This window comes from Schistocerca nitens, chromosome 2 (genome assembly GCF_023898315.1).
Source record: "Schistocerca nitens isolate TAMUIC-IGC-003100 chromosome 2, iqSchNite1.1, whole genome shotgun sequence".
Classification (NCBI taxonomy): Eukaryota; Metazoa; Arthropoda; class Insecta; order Orthoptera; family Acrididae; genus Schistocerca; species Schistocerca nitens.
In genome coordinates, this window is record NC_064615.1 from 1,179,267,160 (window position 1) to 1,179,283,393 (window position 16,234).

The window sequence follows — 16,234 nt, forward strand, 5'->3', positions numbered from 1 at the left end:
AGCAACATGATCGTCAGCCATTACTAGCTACTATGTGTGCAACACTTCAGTCAGGCCATGTTGCTCCTGTATGTTTCCTCATGTGAACACCATCCAAAGCATTGTCACCTCGGTCTCTTTGCATCACATCCAGCTGGGTAATGGCTCAACGATTTAATAGGAGGACTCTGCCCACTGAGCAGAGCACCTGCACTAAATCTCCACACTTGCCTAGAAAACCGAAAATAATTGCTCAGACTGTGCGGCTGAGCCCGGCGGAGGTTCGAGTCCTTCCTCGGGCATGGGTGTGAGTGTTTGTCCTTATGATAATTTAGGTTAAGTAGTGTGTAAGCTTAGTGACTGATGACCTTAGCAGTTAAGTCCTTTAAGATTTCACACACATTTAACAAAAAAAAAAAAAAAAAAGAATTGCTCAGAATGATACACCTGTAAATGGGTATGCACTTTCAAAATTTCGTATGCCTTCCTATTGGAATAATTATTTTTTGATCTCTGAGGGACACTATTGGCTGCCAAAACACTGAACACTCTCAGATCACTTCCTCCACGACCGGCCACCTACAGCCAGGAGGGTTTCTGCCAGATCGCCTGCTTCCGCTGTCAACATCAAACTGTTTTCACGTGTTGGCCTTTGTGGCAGACATCCTGAGGAGCAGAACGCAGACGTTCTCGTTGAACAACTCCTACTTCTACTAATAACACTTCTCTGGAGAGCGCTGTTTCCTCCCATCTTCTCAAAAGTTAATTTCCAACAGTTGCCGGAAAATATCTGCTTCACGATAAAAGTCGCTAAACTCTGAGCCAGCTCAGTAGCCTCTGATCGCAAACCACTTTACGCAGATTGCAAAAAGACTGACCCACCTGCAGCAGTCTGGACAAATCTCAGAGGGTGCGCTCCACCGTGTTGCTGTTGTTGGCAGGGCGAGGCGCTGTCTGAGGCAGCGTACAGCAGCCGCTGGGTCGGCGCGGGTACCGGATTCCAGAGGGCGCTGTGCATCGTGATGGCGCGCGCCCACAAGCCGCTGCTCATCACGGCGGGACACCTCTACCCCGTCAACACGGCGGCCTTCGTAGCGGTCAGTTCCTCTAGGCCTGTCGCTGTCGTTGTTCTGTTTAACGCCGTTACACAAGCAGCAAAGCTCATGCAGGCTACATCAACTACCGTTGCGAGAACTGAAGAATATCCTGTTGGGCAACACGGACCACTCACATTAATTTGAGCACCTTCACACTCCCGAACAACCACCTTTTCCAGTGCGGGCCGCTGTGAACCGTGAAGCAAGAAAGTGAGCCAGGTTCTGGAAGATACTGAATAGGATGTGGAGCCAAGTCGACTCCAGCACCGTAGCCACCTGCACTAAGTATTCCAATAGGGGATCCAAGGTGCGAATAGCTCAATCGAGATGGTTCCACAGACCCTCGATTGGGTTTCAATCCGGGGACTTTGGGGACCAAAGGAGTACAGTAATCTCATAGGGGTGCTCCTAGGACCATGCACATAGTCCGCGAGCTGTGTGACACGTTGCATTGTCCTGCTGGTAGATGCCATTATGCCGAGGCCCATATGCAGCAACGTTGACTGAACGATCGTTGAAGAAACACTGTTGATATCACCTCGGTTCACCTGGGCAGTGAGATGCTCAACAGTAGCCCGTTTACTTTCCCCTACACATCTCTACAGCTCGTGGTGCACCACAGTTGCCTCGATGCCACTTCTGGACAATGCAGTTTTGCCATGCACACGTACAGTTTACAGACTTAGCCGTTTCGGAATTGTTTCCACGCTTGGCCCGAAAGACCTTTTCGGGTGTCAGAGAAATTGCTCTGTTTCCTCATTGCGACAACAACTCCACTTCTTCCGACAATCTTTATATACCCTCCACTGCTAGTGCTGCCACCCGTCGTCTGAGAGTAGTCACTGCACGTTGATGTCGAACATAGACTGTTATAACATTAATGTCACTGGAACGTTTATTTAATTGCAGATACTTAACAACTTGTGAGTGGCAGCCCTCTCACCTTGGTGATGACGGAGGCACATCATGGCACAACAGTTAGCATTCATACGACAACAGTGGGGCAGCAATCACTATCTAATAATTCTAACTTACGTGCCCTATGGTTTCCCAAAAGGGATAAAAATTAACGCTGGGATACATCATTTCCAATCTTGTTTTTTTTTTCTAGTCTCTTTTGTTAATTTTTATCCTGTGTGTGTGTGTGTGTGTGTGTGTGTGTGTGTGTGTGTGTGTGTGTGTGTGTGTGCGTGTGTCTGCGTGCGTGTGTAATCGAACAGATCTCACACATAAACAATCCGTATATATGAATGTACATCTTTCACTGTGATAGCTAGCCTCCATAGGTAATACGCTGGTGCTGTGGCTCAATAATGAAACATTTAAAAGTGTTTTTGACGAACACTGTCTTACTGAAATGTAACGACTTACGCTAGTGTAAACACTGGCACCTAGAAAGGCATCTGCTGTTATAAAGGTGTGGTTCAGTAGAATAACACTAGAAAACAAATATTTCTATTCGTTGCTCCGCTGTCGAAAGGGACCAGCCATTTGCTGTGCAATACTCAAGTAAAAGCAAAAGAACCGCCTCGCCTCGAATTCTATGACTGCAGAAAAGTATTGCCAGAAATTTTAAAAAGAAGATCGAATTTAGGCTGCTGCAGAGCATCCAAGAGAAGGTCGGGAACGCTCTGAAATGAAACCCAATGGCTCAAAAAAATTCAGACTGGACAATGGTGCCCACTGTCCCACATCAGAATTAAAATTTTGGATGTGTACTGTATGATTATGGCCATCGGCCCTGTCGCAGTGGTAACACCGGTCCCTGTCGGCTCACCGAAGTTAAGTGCCGTCCGGCGTGGCTGACACTTGAATGGGTGACCGTCCGGTCTGCCGAGCGCTGCTGGCGAGCAGGGGGCGTGCGAGAAGCAGCGGGTGTGCTCACGAAAACCAACAGCGGTCGGTAGAGCGGTGCTCTGACCACACGCCCCTTCATAGTCGTATCCTGTGACGCTTATAGGCTGAGGATGACACGGCGGTTGGTCAGTATCCTTAGGGTCTTTCGGACGGGGTTTAGTTTATTGTGTGAGTATACCAACCAACTGAAGAGCCTTGTGCCACTTTTGTCTTCTTTTAACGTCGAAAGTGCTCAGCTTGGTGACTTTTTCAGAAATACTACCTGCCATGACGCGGCGTATAATGTTCCTCAGCTGAGAACAGCTGTAACGACACAACAAAAAGATGCCCATGTCGACAGTGTGTATAGGGATATACAACTGTGTTATATATGTTTACTGAGTTACTTCCGTTGTTTGTAACGACTAAATGAAGAAAAATCCCTGCAAGAAACGTCTGTTCTGTACAGTTATTTTGAGTTCAAAAATCTTGCTACGAAGTGCGTTCTAGCACAAAGTTCCAGAAACGAAAGTACGAAAATAAGCATAGTTTGGACTAATCCTGTCATACTTAAAGCACATACTCTTTCTCTGGTAGTGCTATTAACATCTGGAATGACGACATGTTATCGAAAGAAGCGCACATTTTATCAGTTTATAGAAACATACGCTGTATAATACCTTTCAATGGTCGCTCAAGTATCGAGCAACTCTTCCCATTTAAAACTCTTGAGAGTTCACTTTCACGACTGCACGTATGCCACCCAGAATTTATTATTCTACGAATAAACTCTAATTTTCCACTGAAAAACTCGAAATTTCCACAGACGTCATCCGTGGCCTTTACATATAAATACAGTTCTTCAAAAACAGTTATTGCACAACTTTCAGAAGAATGATTAGAGCTCTAGGCTAAATGATCGCACACACGAAGGCTGACCACCGATTCGACAAGACTCACGCACGAAAATCTTCTCGCGGTACCAAAGAGCACGGAAGATCCTATTTAGATTCGCTTAACCCGTAATCTCCGTCTGTCGAGCAGCCTCACTTGCGAAATAATTTTACCAAACTGGTACATATATATGAAGATGGTATCTGTTCTTTCGGACATATGCAGTTAAGGCTCACCGGCCATTTGACCATCTTCTTCTGTGCGGATGCACAAACAGTGCCCGAACTCTTACGGGAATCGGCAAAAATGAGTAAAGTGGGCACGGGCACTACGTATATAGTAAGGGACAATAAGTTGGGAATGTGGGTGTTACGGAAGGCGTGCCACAGATAAGATACTGCAGCCGCACTATCCTCTGTGTCCTCGGTGCCTCAGATGGACTGTCTGAGCCCGCGGTCTAGTGGTAATCGCCGGGGAAGCGTCTGTCATGTAAGCAGATCACGAGTTCGACTCCCGGTAATTTCAAACTGATACCTTCCAAAAAGCAAATGAAATCGAATTAGCCCCATCTATACAGTCTGAGGGACCGAAGTAAATATTATATTACTGAAGTACCGAAATCTGGCTATTTTACATATATCATCTTCCCCATGTGTGTGATTCACATTTAGTTTTAACAGTTTCAACGATCCATACTTCACATACCTGCTACATTGATGCGCTCATTAACTCAGACGACAAAACCAACGAAAATGATGTCATTTAATATGTAATACTTGCAGTCTGCAAAACCGTTTCCTATTGCAATGTTTCATGGCGTATGACAAGGAAGCCTCTATCAAATTCGTTGCTGGAGATGTATATTGGTACACCTCACACCCCCTGTGATTCTCAGTTTTTCTTTAATGATTTACATAAAATGGCATGGAAAGCTAAAATTGACATGGGAAGCTACATTTTTGCGGTTTACAGAATCAGAAATAAAGAACAAAACAAAATGTCTATCCTACAGACTTTGCAGCTCTACAAAGTAAACAAGCCATTAACCAGAAAATTATTGGTTTCTCGACAATGAATTGTTTAAAGTGAGCACTCTACTAGGGTATGCAGTTCAGAATTGTTCAGAGTAGGTGGTGGCAGCGGCGGTGGTGGGGTCGTAATCGTTTAAACATAATGTACACGTGTTGCACATTAAATGTGATGAAGTTCGAGGAAACTAGGAGAATTATAAGAAAACTAAACAAGTTGAGAATCGAAGCCAAAACCTTCTGACCCCAATGCCCAGGACAAGTGGCCAGGTTGAAAGCAGGATGAAAGTAGATCCACGCTCTCTTTGAACTCTCCTTCGTAACGTACTGGGAAGTGCTGATACTTAAATAGTAATGGATACAGCTGTGAAAGCGAAGCCGCACACCAAAGCGATAAACTAATGGGAAGCATGAGGCGCGAGAATTAATAGCGAGTCAACAGACAGAAAAACATTTAATGATATTTTGGTCATCAGCGACAGAGCCTAACGTAGTTTTTGGAACAGGTCTAAGTATTTTCGGTAAAGAAGTGTGAATTGTAATTTTAATTTTTGTAACTATGGTACGTGAGCATTTGTGAAGCTTCAATCAAGTGTCCGTGCGGGTCGCGGTTCTCAGCCGTACGCACCTAGCAGCAAACAACCGACTCCAAAAACATCAACTAACGTTAAAAGCTTCTTAAGAGGGTATTTTTTCTACTCATTAGCAAACAAAATTTTTACAGAGAGAGCAGTATTTTAAGATGTCTAATTTTCAGAATGAATGAGATTTTCACTCTGCAGCAAGCGTGCACTGATACGAACCTTCCTGGCATATTATAAGTGTGTGCCGGACCGAGACTCTAACTCGAAACTTTTGGCTTTTGCGGGAAGGTGCTGTGCGATCTGGGCTACCCAAACACAACTCACCGCCCTGTGTCCTTAATTTTAATTGATAACTGTGAAATCAGCCGTGAGCCAAGTAAAGTTGGCCATTTACCTCTTACCTCATGGACGAAGGGGTAAGTAGGGCGACGACTTCGTGGTTAGAAGATATGAGAGAGAGGGAATGTTCTTTTGTTTGTCTTGCACCGCTGAAAATTCTCGGGCTGGCGTCACTCGTACCAGTAAACTGCTACGGTACAAATTTCAAATGGAAGTAACATGGACTCGTGAATGTGCATTACAGAGACGGTCATCTTCCCATGTACATGTTTGGAGCAAGGCGTATGAAATTAAGATAAGGCTGTTGTAATACAACACAATCACCAGAAGAAAAATTACATCCAAATTTTTTAGTAAACACTTGTGATGGGATAGCATTCTGCATGTTATTTATTATTATTATTGTTATTATTCTGCATAATTCATTTAAATGTAAATATGATTATTGTTATTAATCCATTAATCATCCGCTCACAAACACAACACAAGAACACTTCGTCAGGCAAATACAGTGTCACAACTTTGGTGACGCTGAGGATGGCAGGAATCTGAAATAAGGAGCAATCGACACGGAGTGTTCCGAATGGTGCTGACGTTTGACAGTCAGTACTCGTAGCAAACGCCGTTACTGTAGCCAAAACGTGCTAATTTATGTAAGTTAACAACTAATGATACCGTTGCTGCCCCATGTCAGTATTAAACATAATGTAATGTTGTTGGCTCTTGAGCAAAAACGTTTGACGGCCACTGATTTAAACAGTTACATTATGTTTAAACACAGTAGGCTCTGTGACACGCAAGTTAACATATTATCGATATTATCTTCCTACCACCGTCATTTAAACATTTTCACCACTTTGTTTGAATACAGTGTACATCAGTAAACTGTCAAAATTATACAGCACTAGCGCAACTAGGCTATTGCAGTAGTTCTGGTATAGCATAGGACTGGCGATTGTTTTACTTTATTTAAACAATTCCTTGCTTGTTCCACACATAAATTTGAGAAGTGCAGTTGGACTACCAGTACCACGAAGTCAGGTTTATTTTTCACTTTACTGAAACAATTCATCTCGCATTCTCACGCGCAACGATTCTGGAATTTAAGTACTTTGGGTGACAGTGAAGTACGGATAACAGTTTAGCGCTTGCATAAGCAATAAACACACCACAAGCACGTGTAAAGTGTACCGACAACCGAGTTGTCCTATATAACGGCCATGCAGCTACTGCTACAGGCCATAAGCTATCATACGGCAGTTCTGGGCATACATGTGACGAAGCAGTAATTTAGAATTTAAACAATTACGGCAGATCTAGCCTTACATCACACACATGGCGCTAGTCAGGGAGGCTGTCACCAGTACGATACAGCGAATGTCTATGCTTTGTTGTCGGAGAGAGACACTGTTAAATCTTAACGAATTGTTCGCTATTTATGCTGTTGAGTAAAACGAAACTTATTCCTTGTGCAGCAGCTCAAATTTTATACAATATCCGTATCATTTTGACATATAACGAGATGCATAAATCGAGAGATAAGTGATTTGAAATCAGACTGGATGGCTACTCAACTACACCTCAAAAACGCATAGAACTGAAGCTTTCTATATTCCTCAACCCAACTACCTTAAGAATTACACAATAATTCTAAGACAATTCTCAAGAATATGAGTTTGATTCCAAAAATGCATTCCAGTATTTTTCACTCCCCACACACCACACACCCTAAGAAAGGAATACACTATCCTCATCATCTAACATTCCTTTAAAACACTAACAATCTTCAATACATTCATGTCAGTCTTTTTCAGTATGGTGATGGTTCAACTCGATATCCAGTGCTTATGGTACACAGTTTTTGACCTACTGTTCCACATCTTGTATACATGTAGGGCACTATTAATTTTCGGCTCGTTGCCGCTCTGTGGTTCTATGGCTCTCATAACCAGATAATACATGTCTTTTCTTCTGACAACATGCAGCACAAGCTTTGTCGTCTTGTATAATCCACTGCCGTGCATGACGAACTGTCACTACGATGCAGGAAGTTTGCATTCGGCGTCAGCAGCGTCTGCTCTTTGCCGCTCTGCAGCGGTACGATCTACTTTCCGTAATACACTGATTTTCCTACTGAAGACGCCTGCATTACTGTGATTTTTACCGGTTTATGGAGAGCTTCCAGAACAAATTCTCTTAATTTTAGCATCCAGCGTGTTGCGGTACTAAATGAATCTTTCAGTCCCAGTACCCATTCCAGGTCTGTGTGATCTATTATTACCATAATCTTTTTATTGTTCAAATAGCAAGAGGGGTGCCTCATGGCATCATACAAGACTCAGCATTTCCTTTTCTGTGGTGGAATAGTTCTTCACTACTTTGTTTAACTGTCATGATTTATAGGGCTGCATAAATTTCTTCCTCTCTACTTCTTAAAATGGCTCTGAGCACTATGCGACTTAACTTCTGAGGTCATCAGTCGCCTAGAACTTAGAACTAATTAAACCTAACTACCCTAAGGACATCACACACATCCATGCCCGAGGCAGGATTCGAACCTGCGACCATAGCGGTCGCTCGGTTCCAGACTGCAGCGCCTAGAACCGCACGGCCACTCCGGCCGGCTTCTACTTCTTAACACAGCCCAATGCATGATTACTAGCATCATTCAATAATACAAACTTCTTTCCATAATTTGGAAAGATGAATAAAGGACTAGTTGTCAATCATTCTTTCAGCATTCTGAATGCAGCTTCACATGCCAATGTGCAAAGCGACTTCACACCTTTTTCAGTAAGTGCATGTCAGATCCTGCTATTTCCGCAGATTTTTGAACAGATTTACTATGGTATTTAGCTGACTACAAAAAAGGCTAAAACTCTGAGGCATTAGAAAATTTTTTACAGCATTTGAGATTATAGGATCTTTTCATACTTATTAATGAATAATTACATGTTCTAAGTAACGCTTTTCTGTATGAACAGTTAGTTGTGCTGCATGTCGTCCCATAAATCTTCCCTCAGTCGCTGCAGTTGCTCGTCCATATCTTTCAAAAAAAACAATACTATCCTGCAGCTTTATTTTTAATCCTCTCAGAACACCGTCCAAGAAACACTGATGCACTGGCCGGTTCATTCTTTAATCCAAATGGCATGTGGTTTTACTTTTAGTGACCCGAAGGAACTATCGCTAACGTAGTCCTCTGATGCTACCTGTAGCTGATGATAATGATGTGTACGGGTCGTTTGGGTAGAACGGTTCGCACACATAGTATTAGGATTAGCTGCTCCGAGGTAGATGGAGGAACTGTGACAGTGCAAACAAATTATTGACACGCAGATATACACTGTATTGCACTGCAGTACTGAACTAAAGCTTTACAGCAACTCGTTGGTTGTGACTGCAGACACCTGTCAAGGGTGTGTTGCTGAACACAGTGTCAACAGGACTATGTGCGTCCAGGGTGCCACACCGACAATCACTGCAGTAAACACTTGTCTCTATGCAAAGGCTGTATGCGACCACCTGACAATGGAGCGCAAGCTTCATGGCGTCGTGATGTTGGATAGTGGCCTCTTTGTAGGCGACGGTGTGGAATGGGCCCTCCCAGGAAGATGTCTGTTGCCCACTCGGTGCTGGCTGAGGCGCCGGGACCAGGTCCATGGGTTCGCGGCGTGGCAGTGGCGACACAGGACCCCAGGTCGGCGGGTGGAGTGCAGGCAACGAATGTGTAAATGCAAGATCGCACAGAGTACAAGGACGAAGTTGGTTCCAGTCGTGCCGCTGCAAACCACCTGTGCCCTGTACAAGAAATAAGGATCTTCCTAAAGTTCTCACGATACTGCCGCGCTTCCAGTTCTGTCTGCTGTACAATCTGAAAAAATTGTTGATTAGCTCTACCTATTGCCTGAGTGGGCACAGTACGCGCCAGCGCCGTGGTGGGTGGAGCAGGGCAAGCAGTGTGTGGTGGCGCCGTCCATGGAGCAACTCCCCTGGCGAAGGGTCATTGCGGGACTGGAAGCGGTAAGACGGGAGGAAGAGCAGCAAAGCTCGTTCCCATGTGTGGTGGGTGTGTGGCTTGTCCATCTGATGTCTGAGAGTGCCCACAAAGCGCTCCCGTTCTCCGTTTGATTGGGGGCGTAAAGATGCACTGGTGATTTGAGTAATGCCGTTGGTTGCACAAAAGTCATCAAATTCTGCCGACATAAATTGAGGTCCGTTGTCAGTCACGAGCAACTCTGCTAGCCCTTCAGTGCAAAATATGGACTACAAAGCCAGCAGTGTGCAAAGTGTCGGTGTTCAATTCATGGGCACAACAAAAGCTAACTTATTATATGCGTAGACGACAGTCAACCAAAGAATTTTATAGTTGGGTATAGCAAAGTCCAAATGAACGCGCTGCCAAGGCGCTTCTGATATTGACCAATCAAAGAAACGTTGAGGAGGTGCTGCCTGGTGTTCTGCACAACCATTGCACTGTGCCGTCAGCTGTTCTGTTTGAGCATCTGTGCCGAACCAAGAGCACTCTCTGCAGGATAATTGTCTTGTGCAGACCATGCCTCAGTGAACCTGGTGCAGGAAGCTGAGTACATGCCTCCGGAGAGCCTCTTGGATCGTCATATGGCTCGCAGTTACCTATTACTGAATTTTAAATTATTTAGGTTGAGTGGTAACAAACAACAGACTTGGTTTCTGCAACGTACTAATTGTTGCACCTACAATTAAAATCGATAAATCAGTTATTCAAACTTCTTGATGTTTACCTGCATTTTGAGTCTAAGTGCAGTGTAGCTGTATTTCGTAGAGAATTTGTCACCTTTACGATATCAATGTCATAGGCACTTTTCTATTTATAATGTGTGTCTATTTGCCCTTCAAAAGTGATTTAGGTACCTTTCTGCAATGACACATTCAATTATGAACTACATTATGTCTTATAGGTAATAAAACATCTGATATAGCTTATGGTACACAGAAGATTCCTTCCCATTTGGGATTCAGTGTAGCGCCGCTTGGGTTGCTGGTAAAGGACCATGATCATTACACAGGCCCTCAAACTCTAATGATAATTTTTGCATCACTATTTTCTCTATCGCTCTTAAAGGCTTCACAGTCTCACGCAATGCTTGTCTTGACTGGAATTCGAATTTGTCCTGTGTACGTCATCATCTTCTAGAACGTCTAAATTGCCAATTGGAATAGAATGTATCCCATATATGCCCAGCATAACAGAGATGAACGTCAGAGGTATGCATGCTATGAAGTATAGGATATGACAGAATTCTAAAAAAACGACTATCGCCAATCACTGAACTTATCAGATGCCAACACGGCTTTCGTAAAGGTACATCATCCCTAGACTGCACCATCACTATGGCACAACTAATAGAAAAACATCGTGAATTCAGTTTACCAACTTTTCTTGCCTTGATTGACTACAAAAAGGCATTTTATAAAGTAAATCGAAATAAACTGCAGGAAAGTTTAAGAAACCGAGGGGTCATGTCTCGTCTGGTAAGAGCTGCACAGGGTTTATATGTAACAAACTCAAATAAAAATAGCGAACAGCGGACATAATATCTCAAATAAACCAACGCATTTTACTGACGACCAACTAATTATCAGTTGTTGTTGTGGTCTTTAATCCAGAGACTGGTTTGATGCAGCTCTCCATGCTACTCTATCCTGTGCAAGCTTCTTCATCTCCCAGTACCTACTGCAACCTACATCCTTCTCAATCTGTTTAGTGTATTCATCTCTTAGTCTCCCTCAACCATTTTCACCCACCACGCTGCCCTCCAACACTGAATTGATGATTCCTTGATGCCTCAGAATATGTCCTATCAACCGATCCCTTCTTCTAGTCAAGTTATGCCACAAATTCCTCTTCTCCTCTATTTTATTCAGTACCTCCTCATTAGTTATGTGATCTACGCACCTAATCTTCAGCATTCTTCTGTAGCACCACATTTCGAAAGCTTCTATTCTCTTCTTGTCTAAACTATTTATCGTCCACGTTTCACTTCCATACATGGCTACACTCCAATCAAATTGTTGTGTCTAGTTCCTACAGCATAGACACAATGAGGTAGCTAGGTGCACGCTAAACTAACGCAGACGGGCTTGAAGTTCTGGAACATGAGACTTATCAATGAATAAGAAGAAAAGTACGTAGATGTTACTTAACTTTTATTCTCTTGTTGGAATACATCTCTCTTGAATATTAGTAAGCTATAAGCACTGATACAATTGGCGCCTTGCTTGGTAGTAGCTATGGACTAAGCTGAAGGCTATTCTATCTGTCTCTCGGCAAATGAGAGGAAGACTTGGTAGGTCTAGTCGCAAGCAATGTCGTCCGTACAACTGGGGCGAGGTCTAGTCCGTGTCTTCTGACCTGCCATGTGGTGGCGCTAGGTTTGCGATTACACAGTGGCGACACGCGGGTCCGACATGTACTACAGGACCGCGGCCGATTTAAGTTACCACCTAGCAAGTGTGGTGTCTAGCGGTGACACCACACAAATACTTTCAGGAACGACTTCCTGACATTTAAATCTATACTCAATGTTCACAAATTTCTCTTCTTCAGAAACGCTTTCCTTGCCATTGCCAGTCTACATTTTATATCCTCTCTACTTCGAACATCGTAAGTTATTTTGCTCCCCAAATAGCAAAACTCATTTACTACTATAAGCGTCTCATTTTCTAATCTAATTTCCGCAGCATCACCCGATTCCATTCGACTAAATTCCACTATCCACGTTTTACTTTTGTTGGTGTTCATCTTATATCCTCCTTTCAGGACACTGTCCATTCCGTTCAGCTGCTCTTCCAGGTCCTTTGCTGTATCTGATAGAATTACAATGTCATCGGTGAACCTCAAAGTTTTTATTTCTTCTCCATGGATTTTAATATCTACTCCGATGTCTCCTTTTGTTTCCTTTACTGCTCGCTCAATATACACATTAAATAACATCGGGGATAGGCTACAACACTGTCTCACTCCCTTTCCGACCACTGCTTCCCTTTCATGCCCCTCGTCTCTTATAACTAGCATCTGGTTTCTTTACAAATTGTAAATAGCGTTTCGCTCCCTGTATTTTACCCCTAACACCTTCAGAATATGAAAGAGAGTATTCCAATCAACATTGTCAAAAGATTTCTCTAAGTCTACAAATGCTAGAAACGTAGGTTTGCCTATCCTTAATCTTTCTTCTAGGATAAGTCGTAGCGTCAGTATTGCCTCACGTGTTCCAATATTTCTACGGAACCCAAACTGTTCTTCCCCGAGGTCAGCTTCTACCAGTTTTTCCATTAGTCTGTAAAGAATTCGTGTTAGTATTTTGAAGCCATGACTTATTAAACTGATAGTTCGGTAATTTTCACATGTCACCACCTGCTTTCTTTGGGACTGAAATTATTATTTTCGTCTTGAAGTCTGAGGGTATTTCGCCTGTCGCACACATCTTGCTCACCAGGTGGTAGAGTTTTGTCATCGCTGGCTCTCCCAAGGCTATCAGTAGTTCTAATGGAAACTTGTGTACTCCTTGTTCCTTGTTTCGACTTAGGTCTTTCAGCGCTCTGTGAAACTCTTCACGCCGTATCATATCTTCCATTTCATCTTCTTCTACCTCCTCTTCCATCATATTGTCCTCAAAAACATCACCCTTGTATAGACCCTCTATATACTCCTTCCACCTATCTGCGTTCCCTTCTTTGCTTAGAACTTTGTTTGCATCTCAGCTCTTGATATTCATACAAGTGGTTCTCTTTTCTCCAAAGATCTCTTTAATTTTCCTGTAGGTAGTATCTCTCTTACCCCTAGTGAGATAGGCGTCTACATCCTTACATTTGTCCTCCAGCCAACCCTGCTTAGCCATTTTACACTTCCTGTCGATCTCATTTTTGAGACGTTTGTATTCCTTTTTGTCTGCTTCATTTACTGCATTTTTGTATTTTCTCTTTTCATCAATTAAATTTAATATCTCTTCTGTTACCCAAGGATTTCTATTAGCCCTCGTCTTTTTACGTACTTGATCCTCTCCTGCTTTCACTAATTCATCTCTCAAAGCTACCCATTCTTCTTCTACTGTATTTCCTTCTTGTCAATCGTTCCCTAATGCTCTTACTGAAACTTTGTACAACCTCTGGTTTAGTCAGTTTCTCCAGCTCCCATCTCCTTGAATTCCCACATTTTTGCAGTTTCTTCAGTTTTAATCTACAGTTCATAACTAATAGATTGTGGTCAGAGTCCACATCTGCCCCTGGAAATGTCTTACAATTTAAAACCTTGTTCCTAAATCTCTGTTTTACTATTATATAATCTATCTGACACTTTCCACTATCTCGAGGCTTCTTCCATGTATACAACCTTCTTTTATGATTCTTGTACCAAGTATTAGCTATGATTAAGTTATGCTCTGTGCAAAATTGTACTCGGCGGCTTCCTCTTTCATTCCATATTCACCTACTACGTTTTCTTTTCTTCCTTTTCCTACTATCGAATTCAAGTCGCCCATGACTATTAAATTTTCGTCTGCCTTCACTATTTCAATAATTTCTTTTGTCTCATCATTCATTTCATCAATTTCTTGATCATCTGCGGAGCTAGTTGGCAAATAAATTTGTTCTACTGTGGTAGGTATGGGCTTCGTATCTATCTTGGCCACAATAATGTGTTCTCTATGCTGCTCGTAGTAGCTTACCTGCATTCCTACTTTTTTATTCATCATTGAACGTACTGCTGCATTACCCCTATTTGATTTTGTATTTATAACCCTGTATTCGCCTGACCAAAAGTCTTGTTCCTCCTGCCACCGAACTTCGCTAATTCCCACTATATCTAAATTTCACCTACCCGTTTCCCTTTTTAAATTTTCTAACCTACCTGCCCGATTAAGGGATCTGACATTCCACGCTCCGATCCATAGAACGCCAGTTTTCCTTCTCCTGATAACGACGTCCTCTTGAGTAGTCCCCGCCCTGAGATCCGAATGGGGGACTATTTTACCTCCGGAATATTTTACCCAAGAGGACTCCATCATCATTTAACCATAAAGTAAAGCTGCATGCCCTCGGGAAAAATTACGGCTGTAGTTTCCCCTTGCTTTCAGCCGTTCGCAGTACCAGCACAGCAAGACCGTTTTGGTTAGTATTACAGGGCCAGATCAGTCAATCATCCAGACTGTTGCCGCTGCAACTTCTGAAAAGGCTGCTGCCCCTCTTCAGGAACCACACGTTTGTCTGGCGTCTCAACACATACCCTTCCGTTGTGGTTGCACCTACGGTTCGGCTATCTGTATCGCTGAGGCACGGAAGCCTCCCCACCAACGGCAAAGTCCATCGTTCATGGGCCTGTTTCCAATTTAAATAAATTATGCAGAGAATACAATACGAACATCTCCTTTATGAAGACACTGTCAGTGGCACTTTTAGTGCGGTGTCTTACTCAGTTGTCAGTAATAGGGTGCCTAGAGGATGTTGCCTTCTCGGAATGCTATACAACCATTCTAACAAATAACATTAGTAGTTCTATTTTTAGGAAGCAAATTGACAATACTTAATTTTGGAGATTTACAGGTAGTAGTCGCAAGCGAGGGGCGACGTGAAAACACTAAATTTCTTGCTATACACAAAGTCCAAGTAAGCACTTGATACGGATCACGACAAAGTGATAGCGTAGCACGAATGTTCGTTGCAGACTGGGGCAATATGAGCGGCCGATGCTAGCAGGAGCGACGCAGCGTGGTCCAATTCCGCACACCATTGTCCGGAATTTCCTCACCACCTTCTCTGGTCTTGCGTTCCGCATCTTCGTTCCGGCGCTTGTGGTTACGCCAGAACATTTAAGATGCCTGCCCATCTGATTAAAATCCAAAGTGATAATCAGATAATAGAGAAAGTTAATACATTTAAATATTCCGCATACATTATTACAATGGCATAAATAATGAAATACAAAGAAAGGTAGGCATACTCAAGAACTTCTGTGAAGATATAGGCAGAATTTTGGGAAAGAAAGCCACATAGATACTCTAAGGAAGTTCTGTAAGATTATGCACTGTGGATGTGAAGACTGAACCCTTAACAAGAGATGAAAAGCGAATAGAAACATGTGAAATGAATTTCCTTAGATATATGGCTGGATATACTTTAATGGATAAAAAGCGAAATGATGGCACTCGAACTGAACTGAATATGCGATACATAATTGACACAATAAAATAATATCAGGTAACACGGAAAGAACACAAAAGCTGTATGCCAGGTACAAGAATCACTAAAAATGTATAAACCCAGACGCAAAAGAACTTTAGGAAGCTCAATAAAAAGATGACTAGATCGGTTTGAAGGAGTCATAATGAACCAAAAGGCCCAACACCTGATGAAAAAGAAGATAAATGACATCTGTTAAAGTATATTAACACGATGTCATCTCCTGCTTATATTGTAGTTTCGCTGCTAGTGTTTACATCAG

The 16,234-nt window shown here is 42.8% G+C and overlaps 1 protein-coding gene across 1 annotated transcript in view; it reads left to right on the forward strand.

Moving 5' to 3' along the window:
• The window catches only part of LOC126235643 (odorant receptor Or2-like), an 82,538-nt gene that overhangs the window by 42,392 nt on the left and 23,912 nt on the right, over positions 1-16,234 (forward strand). The window contains exon 4 of the mRNA XM_049944357.1: positions 921-1,076. Coding sequence (XP_049800314.1) covers positions 921-1,076 — 156 coding nt within the window. The remainder of the gene's footprint in view (positions 1-920; positions 1,077-16,234) is intronic.